Source organism: Malus sylvestris, chromosome 7 (genome assembly GCF_916048215.2).
Source record: "Malus sylvestris chromosome 7, drMalSylv7.2, whole genome shotgun sequence".
NCBI lineage: Eukaryota > Viridiplantae > Streptophyta > Magnoliopsida > Rosales > Rosaceae > Malus > Malus sylvestris.
The window spans coordinates 30,030,585-30,054,295 of record NC_062266.1 but is presented as its reverse complement, the minus strand read 5'-3'; the positions used below and the strand labels follow the sequence as shown (position 1 = coordinate 30,054,295).

At 38.3% G+C, this 23,711-nt stretch overlaps 2 protein-coding genes and 1 long non-coding RNA gene across 3 annotated transcripts; 1 reads left to right on the top strand and 2 right to left on the bottom strand.

Annotated features, from left to right (window-relative positions):
• Positions 1 to 4,097: 4,097 nt before the first annotated feature.
• Positions 4,098 to 5,467, bottom strand: LOC126630373 (peroxidase P7-like). The gene is made up of 4 exons (XM_050300490.1): positions 5,249 to 5,467; positions 4,894 to 5,085; positions 4,613 to 4,778; positions 4,098 to 4,511 (listed from the first exon to the last, which is right to left on the bottom strand). Exons 1-4 carry the CDS (start codon positions 5,465 to 5,467, stop codon positions 4,111 to 4,113), a joined length of 978 nt encoding a protein of 325 aa, XP_050156447.1. The 3' UTR covers positions 4,098 to 4,110.
• A 1,957-nt stretch (positions 5,468 to 7,424) lies between these two features.
• LOC126628205 (uncharacterized) lies at positions 7,425 to 8,373 on the top strand. Its single transcript, XR_007625316.1, has 2 exons — positions 7,425 to 7,566; positions 7,923 to 8,373. It is a non-coding gene; the product is annotated as an uncharacterized LOC126628205 (long non-coding RNA).
• A 6,337-nt stretch (positions 8,374 to 14,710) lies between these two features.
• LOC126627899 (peroxidase P7-like) lies at positions 14,711 to 16,593 on the bottom strand. Its single transcript, XM_050297467.1, has 4 exons — positions 16,326 to 16,593; positions 15,863 to 16,054; positions 15,597 to 15,762; positions 14,711 to 15,273 (listed from the first exon to the last, which is right to left on the bottom strand). Exons 1-4 carry the CDS (start codon positions 16,533 to 16,535, stop codon positions 14,882 to 14,884), a joined length of 960 nt encoding a protein of 319 aa, XP_050153424.1. The 5' UTR covers positions 16,536 to 16,593; the 3' UTR covers positions 14,711 to 14,881.
• Between the last annotated feature and the right edge of the window lie 7,118 nt (positions 16,594 to 23,711).

Sequence of the window (23,711 nt, the reverse complement as noted above, 5' to 3'; positions counted from 1 at the left end):
TTCATTAACAATTTTTATTAAAGACAAATATATACACTTGTACTGAATTAGCTAGGTATCCCTCCTTCAAGATTATAGAACCAATTAGATGTGATGGAATTTGGTCTTATGTCATGGTTGCTTACAATAATGGCATCTTACTTTGTCTTCATACAACTCCCTTTGATTCTCTCCATTGAAAACTGTCGAAATAACTGTCATGATCATCTCTTCTTCCCTTCGTTCCCCAAATGTCATCCATGCCCTCCTTTAATTATATAGCATGGATGATGTCAACGGGCATTATCAATTGTTTTATGTACTAATTGATTAGAAGTTCACTATTGAGTAAAGGTGTATTATTACATTATGTTTGGATGAAAAAATTTAAGATTACTAAGGAATTTTAAAATGACGGAAATTTAAATGATGGAATTTTATTCTATAGAATTTGTGAATTTTCTTGTTTGGGTAACCTAAAAGAACAATGGAATTGAATACGGAATTTGTTGTTTTTAAACCCTCAATCTTAGAAATTGGAAAATAAGACCTATTTACATGGAATTTAAACTTGAGAATTGGAGGTCCCAAATTCCAAGTTTTGTTTCAATGCGGAAATTCTAAATTTCTATATTTATGAATCCAAACACGGGAATTGATGCATGTCAATTTATAAATTTTGTCTTTAATCCAAATTTCAAGTTTATTTCTCTCATTCAAACATAGTGTTAGGGTTTGTTTGTATTTCCCTAATATACATATATATACACGAGGCTCATAAGAGAAGGGATCTCCATTTTTTTTTAAATGGGGATTAGTTGTGGGGCTCACACCATATCGAATTTCAAATATCCGAACTGTTTATTTTTTATGTTATACCTCTTAGACCATCCTTGCAAAATAGTAGCCAAATCGAAAATATTTGTGACATGTAATTGAGTATAAAGAAATTAACGAACACTTTGTTCTATAAGAAAAATAAAATTTCTTTGTGATAATTAAAGAGGCAAATGGTTTTGGATTGAATTAAATTCCTACAAGGATGATCTATGAATTGAGACTTATAAAATAGACAAATTTTCTACTCATTTTCTTTAATATTTATTTTTTATTGTTTTTGTTTCATTAGAATTTTATTCCACTTGATTGTAATTGATTCTTATTCAATCGGCAGGAACAAAATTAGGGACGAATAAGCATAATAAGGTGTATAAACAGAACTTCTGTTTATACACCTTATTTTGCTTATTCAGACGGACCAACTAGACTAATTACGACATCACATTGATAGCCTCTACTCATGTCCTAGCTCGTCTGAGAGCTAAATTTGCTTCAATTGTTTGTCTCTTGCCTTCAGCTTTCCTCAAATTAGCTTCCGCTGTTTCAAGAGTTTGTTAAGCTTCTTGTGGATGGATCGTTGAAGTTCGATGTAGAGTGAGTCCCGCTTAATCTTATTTTTATAAAAAAAAATGAGGATCTCTTCCCTTAAAGGCCTCCTACACACACACACACAATACAAGCCCTTTAAGGAAAGGGATTCCCATTTTTTGAGAAATTTGGGATTAGTTGTGGGGCCTCACCACATCGAGCTTTAACGATCTGAACCGTCTATTTTTCAAGTTGTATCTCATAGATCATTCTTGCAAAATATTAGCCAAATCAGAAATATTTGAGACATCTAATTAAATTCAAAAAAATTGACGAACACTTTATTATAAAAAAAAACATTAAAATTTCCCGTAATAATTAAATAAGTTTCTCGAATCTGTCAATATGATGTGATGTGAGTACAGGATTCCCAAGGTCTAAGATCTATAAATTTGCTTCATAATCTATACATAATCTCTCATGAAGTCACTAATTGGGTCTTTAAAGTCACAGTTATTTGACCATATATGTTGGAAGAAGTAAAGGATGATTATGGCTTATGGTCATTGGTAACAAAGTTTCGATCAAAATTTAATTGGTTCCTAAATCAAATATTTGACCAATGTTTCCTCTCTCTCACAGAGTAGCACATGTTGGCTCTCAAATCTCGAGGGTAAACCTAAAGCAAATACTATCCGGCTGTAGCCATGCATTAAGGAATAATCCGTACAAATGTTTAATTATTGAGCTAAAAGAAATTAAGATAACAAAATTATGAAACTCCACTTGTAAAAATTGAAAACTAATTAGAATACACAGTTTTGACAGCTTGTATTTTAATTTTTAACATGTTGGAGTACCTCCTATGCTGAATTTTAAACAAGTGCACACATGACTTTGGGAAGTTAAAGAATATGATTATATTTTTTTGGACTCCCATGGCATTTATGTGGGTTGACAATGGGACTAAATTAAGCAAAATTGTTTAATGCGATGCTTACTAAACAGCACCATACAATTCCACAATTACAAACTTATTCTTCAGCCCCTAAGGACTGTAAGTCTTAATCCCAACACTCTAGTCACGATGACTAAATTAACTTTGCAAATTGAAGAACTAAGGGGACCATGAGGAAAAGATTGCCCCACCCTCCGATGATTTTATAATTGTCAATAAAGAAGCTTTGCTATGAGTCACCTCTAACAAACGTGGAGCATCCTCCTTATAATTCTTTGCCAACCTCTCAAATCACAAAAACATCATCTCAGATCTAAACAACATATGCTAAAGTCATGACCACAACTACAAACATGAAAACTCTCTCCTCGACAAATCGAGAGAACAGCCACAACCACAAAAACTTTCATTGACAAAGCTAGAGTGACCACAACTGGAAGCAAAGAAAGAAAGAGATAGAAGAGATAGAAAATGATTCCCGAACCAAAGACAAGGCGGCTAGAGATTTTGTTCGCGAATCGGATTTTTCTTTTAGTTTTGAATTGTTTAACCGAAGTTGTTTGATACTTTTAACCCTACAAAAAATAAAAACTGCCACATTAATGCTTATAAAATGAACGTGATGGTGCATAAAACTTTCGTTTGGAAAATTGTAAAACGTTGTTAATGACAAATTTCCAGATGATATTAGATCATTCAATTAAAAATGTGACATGCATATGCATGTTTGTGCAATCTTAGCAGACTCGTATGTTGGCTACAAATTGCTAAGTAAAATTTGGTGCAGTCGCGTGCTAAGAAAAGTTGGATAAAGTCAACTATACAAGAATGTTATCTCTGAAACCAGTACTTAATTAGGATGATTATTAGTTATTAACAAACTATCATTGATGGACTTTATTGTTAGCAAAAAATCTATTGTATTTGGATAGATTGGTAGTATCATTAGTCATCTTTTGGTTACAGGCTAACATCATTATTCATTGCTAATTAAATTGCTTCTGAATTTATTAAACATGTATAACTAGTATTAGTATCTCAATATGTGAAGGGCCAAAAATGAAAACCCAACCCAATTGTGGATCCAACCAGATGACCGTAGCTCTAATATTAAAGCCCACAAGTGAGAGCCCATTTTGTTTGACGCTCTTTTTCCTATCCCGAAGTTGTTACACATGGTTTCTCCCTTCTTTAAAAAAGGGGACTAGCTAGTAGTGTTGCCATGGTAGTCCATCTTTTCGAGGGTCAGAAAGACCTACAGAAGCATTTCAACCTTTCCTGGTTACCATCATCCGATTCATCAGTGGCAGGAATCGAACCAGAACATGCCTTGTGAAATACGGGTCTGGAATTCATCCTTTTTTCAGAAAGCTTGTTTTTTTTTCTTTTTTTTTTTCTAGGTCAGCATGTTTGTTATGTTAATTTTTTTTATTTATTCCCCACGACAAATCTTATTTCGAATAAAGATGCAACTTTTGTTTCATGATTTTCACTCTTGAATTTCGAACCGTCTCATGCTTGTCCTGTGTATTCCTTAGAATGGAAATCCATCTTACTCCTAAGACATAATTCAATTTGGGTGAATCACGTTATAGCTTACGCATTGTCTGCGCATAATAGCGTGGTTTTACTGATTTTGCTCAATTTTTTGCATCTAAATTTTCCTATGTTAACTTCATAATCTAATCAACCAATATTACTGATGTCAAACAAAAGCGAAATTCTAACTACTATTTTTCTAAGGTAAGAAGATCTCCTGAAAACATAATTAATCGATTGTAAAGCCATGCGTGCAACCATTCTAATCAAACGATGGGGTTAATCCTCCTGCAATTCAATCTAATCTCGCCAGCCGGTCCAATGAGGGGGTTGATGGTTCCCATCTTGATCATTGCTGACACAAAGTCGTTAAAGAAGGATTCCTGGTGTTCACTATACTCACGTACGATGGAGTCAGTTTTGCCTCCACTGAACAACTGCTGATCGGAATGGAGGAGTCCTTTTTTCTGGACAAGGTTTTTGTAGTGGCTGTTGTCGAACACTATCGGGGTTTGAGCATCAATCGGAGCCAAATGATGATCCCCTGAGCCTTTGGCTTTAGGGCATTTTGATCTTCTTTGTTGTGCTAGATCTGTGTCTATGTTGGTTTCATTGTATATCCGCTTTCTGAAGTTGTGGCATTGTGCTTGCCCAAGTGTATGAGCTCCTGCATTTTACGTAAAGTAATTAGTTTTCATCACATTCAGGTCGAACCGGCTATATGGTTTTGAAAAATATGCGAATGTGTCGATCTAATGAAGCAACTACCAGATAGAGCAACCAAGTCCCTCTTGTTGAGTGCAATACCACTGAATCTAAGGATGAGCTCCTTTAGGTTAGCCCTTGCGGTGGGTATGCTGACATTAGTAACAACTGGGTTTGTAGCCCTAGCGTCTTTTCTTCCCAGTTGAATGCCCCAACTTGGCCCGCCAAGCTGCAATGTACGCATAGTATGCTCATACAACTAGATACATGAATGGAAATTATGACCATGACGCTTTGAAAACAGAAGTAATATTAGATCAAGAACTATTTGGTATGTAACTTACCATGACAACAGAGTCTCTAGCAACAGTGGCCACTATGTCAGCACATGATACGGTGCCGGGGCACACTTTCTCTACTGCAGACTTGACTTCATCAATGACTTCAAATCCCCTTGAAGAATTCTTATTAGGAGGTACATTTTTCTCTCCAATAAAGTTAGGCGCATCATCCAGGAGCACCGACCCATCACATCCCTGCACACCAATAATATTTATTTCTAAGACAAACCAAATTAAGAAAACAAGGAATAATTACCACGTTAGTAATAATAATGCTATAATCTGTGACCAGTTTGTAAATTGCTCAATGCATGATACCGTTCAAAGTTTATGCACAAGGATGACGGAGAAGATTTACATTAACAAAACAGTCATGGAAGAAGAGGCGGAGGAGAGAGGCTCCCATTCGAGCCTCTTTTCTTATTGCGGATTCGACTATGGATTTCACAGTAGGGAAGAACTTTGGGCAAGATGATGCATAATAAGTTGTTGAGAGTCCATCACTTTTCACTACGTCAACGTGCACGATTAGGAAAGACAAGGTCACAATGGCCATGAAGGAGTAAGAGGAAGCCATTGATCTCATATATATCTGTTCTTAATTTGGTTAATCACGGAAGGGTTTGGAATTGGCCCAAGCACTCTCTTGTGCTTAGCTATGTCGGATAGGTGAATCTTCAACTGGGGCAGTTGATTAAATCAAATAAAAAAGTAAAAGAAAATAAGAGTAGTTTTTGCTTCTAGTGAAATCAGCTTCCAGAAGACAAGTGTATATATATGATTGATAAATTCAGCAGATATGCATGGATTTTACTTTCGTAATATCTGCTTAATTAGTTACTTATAGACTCAGTGTAAGTGTACCAACTCAAAGTCATCCTACAAAAGAGCAATTTACTAAACAGTCTTACTATGCATCTGGTAGTCCACTTATTACTTACAAAATAGAGTACTTCTGCACACATATTGGCTTCAACAGGGGACACGTGGTTTTTTAACATAACAACCTTCCGACTGAAAAGTTTGACCAATTTATGTTTAAAATCTCTTCGTTGGTGATTTGTGAAATTTTTCTAGTCTTTTTTCTTTTAACTGATAGAGAGTTGGGTTCTGTCTTGAGTTTCTTTTCCACCCATTCCAATCTTGAATTCCGAGGTAGGTACATCATGAAAGTTTTTCTTTTGCACACAATAAATCTGTAGAAATATAAGTTCAGAGAAAGAACACAGTAAACATAAAACTATAATATTGATGGAAGTCACTATTTCTTCATTGCTCATAATCGAGTATAAATATACAAGTCTGCTAGGTTAACAGAGAGTCCTAAAGGGACTGTATAACTCCTAATACCTAATACAAGTCCTAACGTGATTACAAAGCTCCAAGATAAGGTGATAATACACAGGAGATAATTATGCAAATTATGACAAGGTTGTAGACGTAGAGGACTCTTCAATAAAAAAATCCACTACACTTACATTTTCTCTTGCCGGTTTAAAATGTTCTCTATGAAGAGTTATAAACTTTTCTCTCTTCTGAAATTTAATTATTTCATGTTTTTCCAGAAGCTAGATGTGTTAATCGTTGTAGTCTGTCAACTTTGTATGGGGATAAATACGGTTCAAATTCTGTTACCTATTTGGGTTAGATTAGGCTTACTTCTCCTAGTTGTATTTCTATCTTGCATGCCAAGTAAACTAGCTAGCTTGCACTCAAAGTCACTGACTTGGACATGTATTTGTACCTTGAGGGATCATCATTCAGTTCTCTAAATTCTACGTAGTATATTAGAGCTAAAGGCGTACCTTTTATACATAGCCTTATTGTTTTCAGTAATTTCTTATGAATAAGTACAAATATTATTGCGTAAGTTAGTATGTAGAAAGGGAATGTAAATATGTGTCCTTTATTGTTTTCCTTATGTAACAAAGATTGTATGTATTTATATTGAGAATTATGGAATACATGAGAATTAAACCGTAAAATTCTATTAATATATGATTGAAAGCAACTTATCTTGGAAGGCTAGACACTTGACATGAATATTTGCTTATCAACAGTGAAGAATATTTATAGTGGACCTTAACAAGATGATAAGGTCATTAGTTATACTTTTTAAGTAAAATCTCCCCAAAACAATTTTATTCTTAAGACATATGCCTGTAGGCTGAAGTCAGGCTTAAGTACCCACGTACTAAGCTTAATTAGGTTTCCTATAATTCTTCCTAATCTCCCCATGAGATCCAGTGAGGGGTTTGATATCTCCCATCTTGATCATGGCTCTCGCAATCAGAACTGAAGGTATCGTAGCTTTTGCTGTAGGCGCGCACTGTGGCATTGGTGGAACCACCATCGAAGAGCTGCTCATCAGACTGGAGGAGACCTTTGTTCTTGATTAGGGTTTTGTAGTAGTGGTTGTCAAAAAACTGTAGGGCTTTGAAGATCAAGTGGAGCCAAATTATTGTTTCCTGAGCCATAGGTTTCCAGAAATCCAGGTATGATGAGTGACTGTTTATCAATTGGCTGTCAACCCGTCAGATTTGTTGTGAGCTTTGAAACTCTATTTTCTCTTGCTCAGATCAGCATGCTTTCTTCATTGAAGTTGTTCCTCAGCTTGTGAACTACAACATATCCAAATTTGAGATCCCTCGGAGCAGTATAACTCCAGAAATCCAGGTATGAGGAATGACTGGTTATTATTTTTCTGTCAACCCGTCAGATTTGTTGTGAGCTTCGAAACTCCATTTTCTCTTGTTCATATCGGTATGCTTTCTTCATTGAAGTTGTTCCTCAGCTCGTGAACTACAACATATCCAAATTTGAGATCCCTCGGAGCAGTATAACTCCAGAAATCCAGGTATGATGAATGATTGGTTATTATTTTTCTGTCAACCCGTCAGATTTGTTGTGAGCTTCGAAACTCCATTTTCTCTTGTTCAGATCGGTATGCTTTCTTCATTGAAGTTGTTCCTCATCGACTCTTTCATAACATATCAAAAATTCAGGATGAACTAACGGTTAAATATTTCCAGATCTTCGAAACATCACAACAGCTTCGAAATCTGCAAGAAGCCGACTATCATGTTTGGAGCTTCAACACTTTAATTTCCGTCGTTCAAACAGAAATGGTTCCTTCTTGAAAGTTGTTCATATGCTCAAGAACTATAGGGTGTCCAAAATTCAGCTCCATTGGAGAAGAGCAGAGGTTGCAGAAATTTGATAGATGAAAGGAGGCGGAAGAGGGAGAGAGAGAAAAAGTCTCTTGGGTTGGATTTCTATTTTGGGGCAGATTCCAATTTTTGTAGCACCTTCATTATTGATGAATTGCTTGTACTTTTGTCCATTATGAAACTTGGGACTTTGGCTTGTTGTTGGATCTATTATAATATGTTTGGGAACATATATAAGTGAATAAATAAGAAGGAAAATTTTGGGCCCTTGTGGGTGTAAAACAAAAAATGTTTATGTTTACCCAAGTGTTTTTGTACAAGTTCAAGGGCATCTTGGGTTTTGTGAACAAAATTTGTTTATTTGGAGCAAGGTTTTGTGTTGAAGCTTTGTAGGTGAAGCTTTGGTGTTGAAGCTTTCTAGGTGAAGCTTTGATGGTGAAGCTTTGTAGATGAAGCTTTGTAGATGAAGCTTTCTAGGTGAAGCTTTGATGGTGAAGCTTTGTAGATGAAGCTTTCTAGGTGAAGCTTTGATGGTGAAGCTTTGATGGTGAAAGTATGTAGAGGGAGCTTTCTAGGTGAAGATTTTTTAGGTGAAGCTTTGTAGGTGAAGCTTTTTTAAGTGAAGCTTTTCAGGTGAAGTTTTTTTTTTTTTGGGTGAAGCTTTGTGGGTGAAGCTTTTTAGGTGAAGCTTTGTGGGTGAAGCTTTGGAGGTGAAGCTTTTCGGGTGAAGCTTGTTGGGTGAAGCTTTTTAGGTGAAGCTTTGTGGGTGAAGCTTTTTAGGTGAAGCTTTGTGGGTGAAGCTTTGGAGGTGAAGCTTTTCGGGTGAAGCTTTTTGGGTGAAGCTTTTTAGGTGAAGCTTTTTGGATGAAGCTGTTTTTTTTTTTTTTTTTTTTTTTTTGGCGCTTGACACGGTCTTCATTTGCTTGTTTTGTAGTGACTGTGGAAGACGGATTGCTTTCTGATTGAGAAGGGTTCTGGCATCGCTTGCTATGAATGTAAAAGAGTGAGGGCTGAGTTGGCTAAATTACCTCTTTATTGAATTCATTGCCAAATGGCCTTCATTACATAGGATGCCGAACGGCTATAGCTCAACACTTGTACATCGTGAGTCTATTTGTAGTAGTACTTCAAGTGATCAGCGTTCCATGGATGGCCAAGGGTCTTGCCATCAGAGCTTCTAAGTGTGTAAGAGCCAGGGCGACTGATGCCAATGACTTCATACGGTCCATCCCAGTTTGGACTAAGTGTGCCTTCACTCGGGACTCTGTCGCAGAGTAATCTTTTCTTTAAGACCCAGTCTCCTATTTTGAAAGAACGAGGCTTGACCCTAGAGTCATAATAGTTGGAGATGCGCTGCTTGTAGGCGACATTCCTCAAGTGAGCTTGGTTTCTGTGTTCCTCGACTAAATCCAAGTTGAGGGTGAGTTGTTTGTCATTTTCACTTTGAATGTAGTTCTGGACTCGGAATGTTGCTTGCTCGAGCTCAACAGGGACAACCGCCTCTGTGCCAAAGGCAAGTGAGAATGGAGTTTCTCCTGTTGAAGTCCGATATGAAGTGCGATATGACCAAAGAACTTGGGGTACAAATTCTGGCCAACAGCCTTTAGCTTTGTCCAAGCTGGTTTTCAAAGTGCGCTTGATTATTTTGTTGATGGCCTCAACTTGTCCATTAGACTGGGGATGAGCTGGAGAGGCAAAGCATAAGTTGATGTTGAACTTAGAGCAGAACAACTTGAACTTCTTGTTGTCAAACTGTCGCCCATTGTCAGTGACTATCGCATTGGGAATGTCGAATCTACAAAGGATGTTCTTCCACACGAAGTCTTCTATCTTTGCCTCAGTAATGGTTGCCAAGGGTTCTACTTCGGCCCACTTTGTGAAGTAGTCCACTGCAACGACTGCGTAACAGACTTTGCCCTTCCCTGCCGGCATTGGGCCGATCAAATCAAGTCCCCACTGGGCGAAGGGCCAAGGGCTGATCATAGGAGTAAGAGGCTCTGGAGGGGAATGAGGAATAGTTGCATATCGTTGACATTTGTCACATGAGTGGGATACTTTGATGGCATCCTGGTGGAGTGTTGGCCAGTAATATCCTTGGCGAAAAGTCTTGTGTGCTAGGGACCGAGATCCAGCATGATCTCCACAGACTCCCTCATGTATTTCCCGAAGGACGATTTCCGCCTCGGCAGGCGTAAGACACCTTAAGTATGGCAGGCTAAAACCTCGCTATTGTGGCGATACCCTTGACGCGGGTTTGACCCACTGCATTGACTGCCTGGGGGCGAGCGCTATTGTGGCGATACCCTTGGTTATCGGGATAGTGTCCCTTACTCTTTTTACTGAAAGGAGAGTGGTGAGGATGGAAATCCTTCCTCTTGCCTTGAAATTGATATGTCTGTTGATTCGGTGAAGCATTATGCAAGGCATGGGGAGGTGCCACTGCTGTTTGGAAAGTCGAGGTCTTATCATTTAGGTGAGTCTGGCTTCCACCTCCCACTTGTTGATAAATGATGGTTGTAGGGGGTTTCTCCTGATATGTCTTTGCCTCGGCGGAGGCATGGTTATAAGCCTGCGCCATCACCTCAGAGTAAGTCTTCCAAGTATTGGCATTGATCATGTATTTAAAGAAACAATCACGTAGGCCTGCCGTGAAGGCTTTGAGGGCAGTCTTGTCGTCTGCCTCGGCACACCGGGAGTATTCATGGCTGAAGCGGCCAACATACATACGTAATGACTCGTCTGGCTTCTGGCGGATAGTGTACAAGTCATCTGCAGAGTGCAAGCGATCGGTTTGGAAAATGTGTTGGGAAACAAATAGTTTCCTCAATTCCTCAAATGAGTCTACCGTCTCAGGTGTAAGACGACAATACCAATTTAGAGCTCCACTAGAGAGGGTGGAGGGGAAGAGAAGACATCGCTCTTCGTCGGTGTGCATCCGGTATGCCATGGTGGACTCAAAGAGGTTAAGGTGCTCAATCGGGTCCTCTTTTCCAGTATAAAGTTGCAAGCCAAGCTTTTGCTTTGTCTTTGCTTGAAGGGGGGTGTTGAGGATCCTCCTTGTAAGAGGGCCAGGCCTGGGTTGGTTCCAGTCAGGTATTTCAGCCTGACGTTCAGCCTTCAACTTGTTTACTTCCTCAAGAAGTTGTAGGACAAGGGGGTCCTGAGCGGAGTTATGTGCCACTGGAGCTTTCCTTCGTAAATCTCCATCTCCTCTTGGAATTAGGAAGGTTTGATCAAGGGCATGTGATTTTTCCCTGGACTCGCTGTACTGGCTTCCAGGGTATGTCTGTCGGAACACCTCTGAGTCCCCTGTACCCTCATGTCTCTCTAGGACTTGTTGCCCCTTCCCCAAATTGGTGGCCGGCTCGGGCCGTGGCAGGGGACCGAGTCTCTCAGAAATCCTTGGGTCATTGATCTTTGAGCTTATATGGATGGAATTCTCTCGACGTTGCTTCAGGAAATCCCGACAATCGCGAAAGACGGCTTTCGATCCTTCTGCCCCTTCAGCAAAGAGGTGTCTCCCTCCACTTCTCATGGTTCGGGTCGAAGCAACTGGGTTAAGAGAAGCCTCATGTTGATTATCAAGTCGAGGGGTAATCTGTTCCCTATCAGGGATATCTATGTCGAATGCATGTGACCCTCCATGTTGGAGGGCACCCAGTTGATGGTTGACTTCCACGGGGGCAACAAGCTCGCGTGTCTGAGCTTGCCTAGCTTCGTGGAGTGTCTCGAAGAGCTTCTCATATTGCTCCTGGAAGACCTCATTCCTCATTGCTATCTTGTTGTTCTGAGCTTCCAACTCATCGACTTTAGCTTGAAGAAGAACTCGTTTTCCTTCCTTATTTCGTTGTTTCGCACTATGTGCAAGGGGGGTGTCATTCTGTGTGCTGTGGCTTCCTTCGCTTCCCATGCTGGAGAGGGATGCCTGATCAAAAGAAAGTGTACGAATGATAGAAACCAGCTTGACACAGCTGAAGAGAGTAGGAATAAGTGTCGTTTCCCACAGACGGCGCCAAATGTTGATGCACAAAATCAGCGAAGACTTTGGTACAACAGAAAGTGTCAGGTTTTGTGACCTTCGCTTGGTTGCTTCGGTCACTAGTGAGGATAAGTACGTAAATGAATAGAGACAGAGAAGCAAACACAGGATGTACGTGGTTCACCCAGATTGGCTACGTCCACGGAGTAGAGGAGTTCTTATTAGTAGTGAAGGGCTTACACAAGTACAAAGGATCAAGCTCTCAATTTAGTGAGTTCTTGTGAATGATTTAACACAAAATGGCATTAGGCAATATTGTGGGGGAATGACCCCTATTTATAGAAAAACTTGTAGCTTTGTCACATTGACATGTGTCATGTTATGATTGGTTCTTGATGTCGACACGTGCTGCGCTCTGATTGGCTTCTAATCTTGACACGTGTCGAGTAGTGATTGGTCTCCTGGTCGGAGGGGAACTCTTCTGGGTCCTTGACAGTATAGCGTTGGCCGGTGCTCGGTAGTTTCGGGATTGGTCAAGTATGGTACAAACAAATAAGTACAAATATTATTGCGTAAGTTAGTATGTAGAAAGGGAATGTAAATATGTGTCCTTTATTGTTTTCCTTATGTAACAAAGATTGTATGTATTTATATTGAGAATTATGGAATACATGAGAATTAAACCGTAAAATTCTATTAATATATGATTGAAAGCAACTTATCTTGGAAGGCTAGACACTTGACATGAATATTTGCTTATCAACAGTGAAGAATATTTATAGTGGACCTTAACAAGATGATAAGGTCATTAGTTATACTTTTTAAGTAAAATCTCCCCAAAACAATTTTATTCTTAAGACATATGCCTGTAGGCTGAAGTCAGGCTTAAGTACCCACGTACTAAGCTTAATTAGGTTTCCTATAATTCTTCCTAATCTCCCCATGAGATCCAGTGAGGGGTTTGATATCTCCCATCTTGATCATGGCTCTCGCAATCAGAACTGAAGGTATCGTAGCTTTTGCTGTAGGCGCGCACTGTGGCATTGGTGGAACCACCATCGAAGAGCTGCTCATCAGACTGGAGGAGACCTTTGTTCTTGATTAGGGTTTTGTAGTAGTGGTTGTCAAAAAACTGTAGGGCTTTGAAGATCAAGTGGAGCCAAATTATTGTTTCCTGAGCCATAGGTTTTTGGGCAGTTGGATTCTTTTGGCAAAGGATCTGTCCACGTTGGTCTCGTTGTATATCCCGGGCCTGAATATGGTGCACCTTGCTTGCCCTGTTGTATGGGATCCTGTTCAATTTTATGCGTCGTCCATATAATGGTGAGGACTGAACATTTGGGTGATTTATGTGGACACCAAATGTTTATTTTGTGAAGAAGTTGAGGTTCTATCGTAAAACTAATTAGCTATACGGAGAGTAGTTTAAGTTTTTTTAGGCGTCTAGGAACAATTCTTGGGGTGTCCATCCAATCTTATACCCTAAACACTACTAGGAAAATTAACAATAGTGAGTGAAATTAGTTTAGAATCGGGTGGGGGTGAAAGGCTTATCATGAGTAGCTACCGAGGTGAGTAAAAGGTATATCGGTGCTTAATGGGGTTATTAGCCATTGATAGGCCTTTTACACACCATTTTTAATTTTGTACAATTAATATCAGTAACTATTGTACCATATATTAGGCCTCAATATTTGGGTATCAGTACTTAGCCTATGATGTAGAGGAAAACCCTTATTCTATAAAAGGGACTATTCACCCTCACTTTAGGACGATGACAAATCCTAGCTTCTCTAGCAACAACAATGTAACTCTCATTTTATATAGTGAAACCGGATTGACAGTAGTGTGGACGTAGCCCTAACTCGGGATGAACCACGATATAATTTGTGTTCACGGGTGGGCTTAATTTTACAATAGGTTAGTAATAATGTGGTTCAAATTCGCTTTTGTCAAGAAACAAACATAAGACATCTCACTCACAGATGAAGAGAAATATCACTAGACCATAATACTAAGTGGCAAGTAGGTTATACAATTAAGTTAATAAACTTACCATGGCAACAGAATCTCTGGCAGCAATGGCCAATATATCAGCACATGACACCACGCGGAGGCATACATTTTCCAGTGCGGACTTTATATCATCAACCACACGAAATCACCGTAGAGAATTCCGATTGGATTCGGCATTTTTCTCTCCAGTAAAGCTTGATGTGTCGTCAAGGAGCAACGACCCACCACATCCCTCGAAATTGGCAGCAAGGGCAATTGAGACTTTACCCAATGAAGAAATTAATTAGTAACGTCAAAATGCAAGTCTTTTGATGTAGTGGGTATATTGAAGGGAAATCCAACGATAACCTTAAATTAGAATCTACTGGCAAATCCTAGAGTCCAGTTGGACGAATTGAGAAGGGAGTCTCTGTCGCCGTCTCCGATCATCGTCAAATTTTGTGAAAAAATTGAAATTATTGTAAATAGTATTATTATAAGAGTGATTTGTAAATTTAAAAGCAGTATCCAATAAGATTTTGAAGATCTTATCCTATCATGATTGTATTACTTGAAAAGCAAGTAAAATCATACTTATGGCTATGATCGATAGGGTGTGTGTGTGTGTATATATATATATATATATAATATTTGCGGAATTTAGTATATCTCAACAAAGATAAAAGCGACATATTTCAAATTTCAAACAAAATTCTCAAATTCTTCCAAGGCCATTAGTTGTGCCTTCTACACGAAAACCCAAATACATACTAAAAACAAAATCTCCCCAATATTTTTTTTAATTCTAAAGCCATATAGGCTATATTCAAATATAGGGCCTGCAAGCTTAGTTGGGCTTCCTACAATTCTTCCTAATCTCCCCATTGGATCCAGTAAGAGGTTTGATGTCCCCCATCTTGATCATGGCCTTCGCAAAGTCAGAACTGAAGGTGTTGTAGCTGTTGCTGTAGGCTCGCACTATTGAATCGGTGGAACCACCATTGAAGAGCTGCTGGTCAGAATGGAGGAGACCTTTGTTCTGGATTAGGTTTTTGAAGTAGCTGTTGTCAAAAGAAGTAGGGCTTTTCAGATCAAGTGGAGCCAAATTGTTGTCTCCTGAGCCAGAGGTTCTTGGACAGTTGGATTGCCTTGTTTGAGCCAAGGAACTGTCCAGATTGGTCTCGTTGTATATGCGAGGCCTGAATGTTGTGCACCTTGCTTGCCCAATTGTATGGGATCCTGCTCAAATTTTACAAACCCAAATTAGTTAAGAAAGGAATACTTGACAGCCAGTGGTTTTCACACGCATTGTAACTTCTTACAGTGCGTAAAGAATTATAAAATACTCAGTTTTGAGTGCAGATGGCTAAAATAGGAATGTCAATTGCTACCATGCTTGATTACAACAATAATTATTGAGTGATTGTTGTGGACTCCAAAGGATTATATCTGGACACTTAATTCTAGTGACAATTTGTGGGTGTCTAGAAAAGCAAAAGTTTTGAGTGTCTGCATGCAGAAATTAGAATCACCGGAGAGAATGTTCATCAGGAAATAGATACCGGATAAAGCAACCAAGTCTCTGGTGGAAAGGCCAAGAGCATTGAATGTAGAGACGAGCTGGTTTAGGTTTCGGGTTGGAGGGGGGATGCTGTTGTTAGCAGCAGCTTGGCTTGCAGTCCTTGTGTCTCTTCTTCCCAACTTAACGTCCCAACTTGGCCCTCCAAGCTGCATTATGCATCAAACAAGAACGTAATTGGTTAAATTGGTTAACTTGCTGAAACATGAAAATTTAGAATGATTAGCTAAGTATAATAAGTTGACTTACAATGGTAACTGAGTCTCTGGCAGCAATGGCCAATATATCAGCACATGACACCACGCCAGGGCACGCGTTTTCTACTGCGGACTTTATTTTGTCAACCACGTTAAATCCCCGCGCAGAATTCTTATTAGGAACTGCATTTTTCTCTCCAGTAAAGCTCGATGTGTCGTCAAGGAGCAACGATCCGTCACATCCCTGTCAATTGGCATCAATGAAAAAGAACTAGTTAAGGAAGGTCATTTTAGAGTACACATTTAATAACCAATGTGTTTGAATACAAGTTCAAAGACATGATATATAATACTTTAAGACATACAATTTTGTTGACCTTTTGGCTCACAAATCATTGTGTCACTTTTTAATGTATAACTTTGAAAGCTACTACATAACTAAGTTTTTATTTTATTTTATTTATAATTATTTCATGTAATAAATTTGAAAATAACATTGACTTGAATGCGCATACATTAACAAAACAGTCGTGAAAGTGGAGGCGAAGAAGAGAGGCACCCATTCGAGTCTCTTTTTGTATAGCGGAATGCACGGTGGATTTCACAGTGGAGAAGAGCTTTGGGCAGGAGCTAGAGTAAAATTTTGTTGAAAGTTGAGCGTTAGTAGTTCTCATAAGCATAAGGAAAGCCAAGGTCAAAATGGCCATGAAAGAAGAGGAAGCCATTGACGCTCAATGCAGTGTATATTCTTAGTGAAATGGAGAATGTAAAGCTAGCTTGCTTTGAAAACAAGGACAAACATGGTGCTATTTATATAGAGGTCTTCTCAGGCTAGTGACTTGGGTCGGCAGGTGACCTAACACGTAGAATTTTTTGTGCATGGCTTTTGATTTTTCTAAGTTTTCAAAAGTAGTAAACAGAACAGTAAATTACAGAAAAGTGATTTTGACAAAGTAAAAGCCAATTAGAACTCGTTTTTCCTTTTTGGGGTTCAATTAATCAAATTAGGATGTTGAAATTAATAGCTTTAACTATGTATGTACCAACTTTCGTTTGCAATGCGGCGGCGATCTGCGAGTCAGTGAGTTTAGATACTTCACCACTTTAGATTATGAAAGTTTGTTTAATGACTTACATGCACCCCTCTAAAGTTAAGGATCCATTTGATAATCATTTCAGTTTTTAATTTTTAATTTTAGCTTTCATCTTTCATAATGTAAAAAGTGAAAACTAAAATGGTTTTTACCAGATATAATATTACCAAATTACTCGACGATTGAGTTTAGGCAATTTTGCTAGAAGTTAGAGCAGTGTACAATCAATGTTTAATATCCACAAAATTGTCGATATTTTCATCCAAATATCCGAAAAAAATCAAGGATAGATATGGAAAGTGGGGGTGAAATGCAAACTTCACATATATCGGCGAGATACAGGAAAATCAATGATATTTACCATTTATTACAGAAGTTTTGCAAAAATCCATTGCAGATTTTGAACTTAAGAATTTTTTTTTTCAAATTTCTACTAAATATGAATGAGTTGGTATACACACCCCATTGTGAATTTTCATAATTTCCGCCGAATACAACTGATATTGATATCAATGTATCCATCGATAATTTATAAATGTGCATATTGATATTCCTACCTATATCAATATTTTAAACACATGTGTGCAATCAAATAAACTATTCGAATAAACAAAATATTTATTTGTGGAAAAAAATATTTATTTTTTACGTTTTGCAATAAAAAAACTATTCGATATTTTCGTACAAGAAATGCAAGCTTCACAATTTTCTAAACTTTCTTCATATGGCTGGCTAGGAAGAAGCTTTACTTCAATAATTCGATTGGTGTCAAAGCGCATGCACTGATTTGTCAAATTCCTTTTCATTTCGCTTTTAGTCTCTCCCCCAATATGAATAACTCGTTATGATAGAATACTTTTGTCTAGTATTTTTAATTGAAATTCAATGTCTGGCTCCGAAAAGAGTCAAAATCATCTTAAATATATAGACCCCAAAGCATCTTTTGGCAGGTAAGCTACTACTGAAAATTTGAGTATGAATATTTATCCTTTTCATTGGATAGTGTTTCTACTTTGTACGCGACAGGAACGTGTGTGTGTGTGTGTGTGTATATATTAGCTTAGAGATTGCGATCAAGATGGTATTGAACTAAATTATTAATTTGACTGCTAATTGCACATATTGCATCAGAGCATTTTTGCTCACCAGCATAACCATGGAAATCATACATTAAAATTTAGGGTGGTGGGCAAAAATATTTCCCATATTGCACGATTATGATTCCTTAAATTGAGTACTCAACCGTATGTGTGTAGGCAGCATTACTCTTTTTAATAAGTTGTTGGTATGTCTATTATACTTCATTTTCATCAATAATCTGACATCTAAATCTAATTAGTCGATCATTAATTAGTGTTTGATATTGTTCGTTGCAGGAATCTCCTGGCGGACGAGCACACAGCTCCCCTGGGAGAATGGCGTCGGTTGAGGGTATCTGTCGTACTTCTGCTTTCTTCTCGGGCTCGCTCGGGCAAGCCTTTGTCGGACAGATCTTGGTCGGGCAAGACACACTTCGGGCAAGGCTCGTCGGGCAGTTCTTAAAGAGAAGGACAGAGTTAATTTGAAAGGGTGCCTTTGTGGGGCCTTAGATGTAGGCCTTAAGGCTCACAATCAAGATTAACTTTGTCGTGCTCAGGCGTGCCACTGCCATCTTCAGTATGGCAGATGTTGAATGGGTGTTAAGCTTTGATTGAATATGTATACGCCCGAGAAACCAAGTTAGATATAACAGGTGCCTTTGTGAGGCCTTAGGTATAGGCCTTGAGGCTTCCTGTCAAACTAAACCAGCGCTTGGATGTATCATATTTGGTCTTTTATGGTTGCCAGAGTCTTATCACTATTATACTTTTGATTATCTGAATCCAAGAGGTAGGACGAACCCAAATGAGTGCCTTTGTAGGGCCTTAGGTATAGGCCTTGAGGCTTCCCATCAGAGTTAATCCTTATACTCGGACCAACTAGACCACAACATGAAATGAAGCTAAATAGATGCCTTCGTGGGGCCTTAGGTGTAGGCCTTGAGGCTTTCTATCAGAATTCACTCCATGCTTAAGCCTTTTCTATGAATCAAGATATAATAGCAACAAAACGGAGAAATAGATTGATTACTTGCGCCCCAAGTAACTTCGGACTTCTCGCTTATCAAGGATTGTCGTGGATGGGTTGAGTCCACATAGAGTTCTTTTTTATGCCTTGAGGCCAAGGACTTTTAAACTGATCTTTAAATTACATGCCCGCCGGGCTTAAGACTTAGATCTGATTTGAACTCTGACGTGATTCAGATCGGATCCAAGTGCTGAAGACTCATTTTCATTATGACTTTGCTAGAAATAACTTGTATATAACTGGGAATATATAACATGTTATTGTGCTTTTAAAAGAAAGAAAAGACAAAGACAGAGCAAAGATAGTCGGGTAAGTTTGAACCTTATCGGCCAAGGCTGAACTTCTTACAAAATCTATCTTTGTGGCTCTGTCAGAGGTCTGAAAGCTTTTAGAGGGGTTGACGGGGGAGAAGAGGATACAAAATGAATCGATACCACCATGAACAAGGTAGCAGAGCTATTACAGGGGTTTGGGAAGGTTTATCCCGAATGGGATGAAGGCTTGTGCTGACTACAGCTTCGTTGAAGGCAAATCTGGCTTGAGCAGAGTTTTGGCTTTTGTTTGTTTGTTTGAGTGTCTTTGTTTCTGTCTTCTCTTCCTCCTTTTATAGACGACTTCAGCTTGGGTTCCTGTAGCAATAGCGGTGCCCGAATGCGGTTTGGTGATGACTCACTAGCTTTTTTACATGAATGCCACCAATAAAGTACTTTATTGGGCTGTGTAGTGACTGAATAACCTACCCCCTGTGGTCTTTGAGCAGGTAAGCAGGTGGCCTTTGTAACTTGTGCCCAGCCGAAAGCCTCTTTCCTGCCTCCTAAGTTTTCCTCTGGGCCTTGGGTTTGGGCCGACTTTCTCTCTGGCCCAAAGTTCAGATTTTATCCCAAACAGATATGTGTCTCTTTTTCAATATATAATGCATGTGGCAAATACAGTTACCTATGCATACTGCCATACAGCTATATTGGCAAGATGGGTTATGTTAGTGTCCACACAATATGTTTTTAATTACGTATTAATGTCGATTATAGATTATTTAATAATGAAAAGTTAATTTATCAACCTAGAATCCATGACATATGCCAGCAACCATGGATTGCAAAGTTTGAAATGAACACATATATGGCATCTTTTTTAATTACCAAGTAAAATCATTTATCTTAGAAGCTAATTAAGCTCTACGTGGAGGACTTGGTGTTGGTGGCGTTCAATATAGTGGTTACTAACCACTTCTCTGTATACACCTACTACTACTAGTATACTACATGTGAATCGGACTTTTGATGCAAGAATAAACGATTTTCTTTCTTGATCACACACACTAACCCAATCGCGCCTCATCAAGTTCATAACTAATTAGTTAATTATTCTTATGATCCTTGACTTTTCTGCTTTGTACTTTCTGGTCGTTGAAATTAGTACTGCAATCATATTAATTTGACTGGGATTGGTAAGTAGTGGTTTAAGTAATGCCTTGAAGTGCTATTATGGGGCGTTTGTTTGCCCTCTTTAAAGTTCACTAGACTGTACAAAATTAAGGGTTAGTCCAATCCCATGTTTGTTCTTAGCAAGGATTAGCTTTAATGAGACTAGCTCTCACTCGCCTCAACTAAAGGCAGGACTATCCGGTCTTAGCGAGTACCCCCGAGAACCATGGGACTAGCTAAGACCATCATCTCTCTCATAGGGGTGGGCACGGTTTGGTTCGGTGCGGTTTTGAGTGAAACCAAAAGCGAAAACGAAATTTTTTGCAGTTCGGTTCGGTGCAGTTTTGAAGCCAAAACCGAAATGAAACCAAACCGTTTGGTTCAGTTTAGTGCGGTTTCAAATGGTTTCGGTTTGGTTTTTAAGAAAAAATGTACAATTTGCAATTTAACATATTAATAAGCATTTCCCAGTAGCAATAGGAAAAAGACATTTGTTTTTGTTATGTAAACAATTAGCATGTTGCATGCAATTGTGATGTTAAAATATGTTTGTGCAACAAAAGGGTGTCCCATACAAGGTATAACATAAAACAAGTTGAATAACTTTGAATTCATTAAACGTGAGTGAAACTTTCATACTAGAATATGTGATATCATGCTTCAAATGAGTGGACTTCATTAGATCATTGTTTGACTCTTGATAACAAGATTAATCCACCCTTGTACATATGTGTGTGTGTGTGTATGTGATGGTATAAAATAATAAAGGTCCTTCAAGTTAATGAACGAAAGAAAGTGATGAATGATGATATTCTAGTGTGGTTGAGTCCATACTAAATGTATGGATTCTAACAAACAACCAATTAAAACATGAAATCTAATATAGACATTTAATTAAATGTTTATTAATATTTGCAGTTTGGTTTGGTTTCGGTGCCGTTTTCAAAAGCCAAAACCGAAACCAAACCGTTTTCTATGTTGTGTTTCGGTTTCAAAACCAAAACCGTTTCAAAACCGCAAAACCAAACCGTTCGATATGGTTCGATTTGGTTTGTGTTTCAGTTTCAGTTTTCGGTTCTAAGTGCCCACCCCTACTCTCTCATCCTTGGCCTGCTCGACGACTACTCAATGCCACTTCTTGTGACCTCCGACCACACAATGCCGTTAACTTTCCAATTCGACTATCTCTTTCAAATACGTTTCACAACCAATTTTCATATAAAAAATATACCAAACTAAAGCTGGGAGTGAAGGGATTCCGTTTCTACCTGAATCGAGGCCAAAATGTGGTCGGAGGTGGCCGGAAATTGGCCCGAAAATCTCGGCATGTTTGGGTTTCTTCGAATCCATGACAGATTCGAGCATGCAAAGCTTCGATCTGTGTCCAGGGATGGAGAGCAATTTGTTGGTGGTGCTAACCTCGTCCAATTCGACGAGGTTTGACAGGAAAACACAATGGAAAACCTACAACTCGCCGGAAAAAATGTAGATGTGAGGTTTCGTCGAATTACACAAAGCTAGAGTGAGGGAGAGATGAGAGGGAGAAAGTGGAATAGAGAGGGAGTTGGACAAAAACAAGAGAGATAGAGACTGGAATTGAGATTTCTAATCTGAAAGAAGAAAGGGTGGGACGGAGAAGGGAGAAAAAGAGAGAGAGAATGACAGTGAAAGAAGGAAAAGAGGGAGAAAAATATAGGCTAATAATAAAATATTAATATTTATTAATTAAATAATATAATATTATTTATCCTGCTTTTTAGTCCGACAGTGCACCAAACGCTTTACTAAGTTAGTCCAGCTTTAGTTTATTCTAAGCCAGTCCAACTTAATCCCTCAAGTTAGTCCAATCCGAGATAATCCGGTGCAACAAACGCACCCTTAGTTCTTTGTGATACCATTGAGATCATTGAATCTTACTTCTATTAGGGCTTGATGAATTATTGTATGTGGTCCAATATTTTCGTGGATGGGGTGTTAGGTTTATATCTATACGTTTTGGGTTTGAAAACTTTCCCCATCCCCTAAGTTATTGTAATAGTTTCAAACTTTTCCCCTTAATAATAATAATAATAAAAGGCCCGAGGAATTATTGACACACCCCAACCAAGAATGTCCACTTGGATTCTGAATCGAGTTGTGCTGGCCGACATCCTGAGGGTGACGAAGCCATAAAGTGTAGTGATATGGAAAATGCGAATAAGTTTAAACCTAAAAGTGCCTAAATATAAAAGTGCGCATGTTAGCAGGAATGAACTCATTTCACACGTGATGTCAGAGCATAAATAAAGTACAGTAATGTAGGATGAGAATTATACCATATAAGGTAATCTCCAATACCAAGATTTGTCAAGAGTCATTGTCGATACGTAAACTTAGCTATTAAAACCTGGAGGGGCAAAAAATAAGGGTGAGTGGGCCTAAAAAATAAAGTTTTATAAAAACCTTTTTGAAATCATTATAATCCCTCGCTGTAAAACAAGTATAGTTTCCAAAATATACATAATACGTATAGTATGAAAATACTTACTAGAGCCAGCAGTATCTCAAGAATGACATACGTCACAAACTTTCGTAAATTAATCCATAACATCCGTAATCACATATTCTCACATAAATAAACATATCATATCGAGTGCTTATCGACACATGCTAACACACGAATACATGCAGAGATATCCACTTACACCTTCTATTTTTCACCCCTCCAGGACTTAGTTAGCTGAATTCTCTGTGGCGTACGAGGGATCTCTGGCGGTTTTGACATTTTCCTAAATAAATGTAGGAGCTTATTTCCGGTTGTGTAATAAGTACCTTAACTAGATTTGATTGCTCTACTTATGTCGTATTGTCATCTATGCTCTGACTACTTATGTTTTATGGGTTTTTCCCACTACTGTGCACTCTCTTTATTAGCTTAAATAAATGTTAGCTTTGGTTTAAATTTATCCATATTTTATGCATCACTTTCCTTTTGGTTAAGTCACCTTCGGTTGTCGGCCAGTATGCCTTGACTCAGGTCGGGGTGTGTCAATTATTGACCAAACAAAAGAGAAAGTTGTTTGCCCCCACTAGCTTATTGTAGTTTGATCATTTCAGAATTTTTATTATGAGTATATATACCATGTCACATATTATAACAACGATATGTTTATATATATGTCTAATTAAAAAAATAAATTTACGTGTAATAGTTTGAAGAGAATAATAACATTACGTGATTATTATTTAATTTGTCGTGTTTGATTCTTCTTATAGCTAAAAGTGAAAAAGAAAAAGA

Coding starts and splice junctions, on each gene's coding strand:
- LOC126630373 (XM_050300490.1), bottom strand. CDS start 5,467: ATGGCTTCCTCTTACTCCTTCATGGCCATTGTGACCTTGTCTTTCCTA. Junction 4,779..4,893: donor CTAGAGACTCTGTTGTCATG/GTAAGTTACATA, acceptor CGTACATTGCAG/CTTGGCGGGCCAAGTTGGGG. Junction 4,512..4,612: donor GGACTTGGTTGCTCTATCTG/GTAGTTGCTTCA, acceptor CGTAAAATGCAG/GAGCTCATACACTTGGGCAA.
- LOC126627899 (XM_050297467.1), bottom strand. CDS start 16,535: ATGGCTTCCTCTTCTTTCATGGCCATTTTGACCTTGGCTTTCCTTATG. Junction 16,055..16,325: donor TTCACGACTGTTTTGTTAAT/GTATGCGCATTC, acceptor GCCAATTGACAG/GGATGTGACGGATCGTTGCT. Junction 15,763..15,862: donor CCAGAGACTCAGTTACCATT/GTAAGTCAACTT, acceptor TGCATAATGCAG/CTTGGAGGGCCAAGTTGGGA.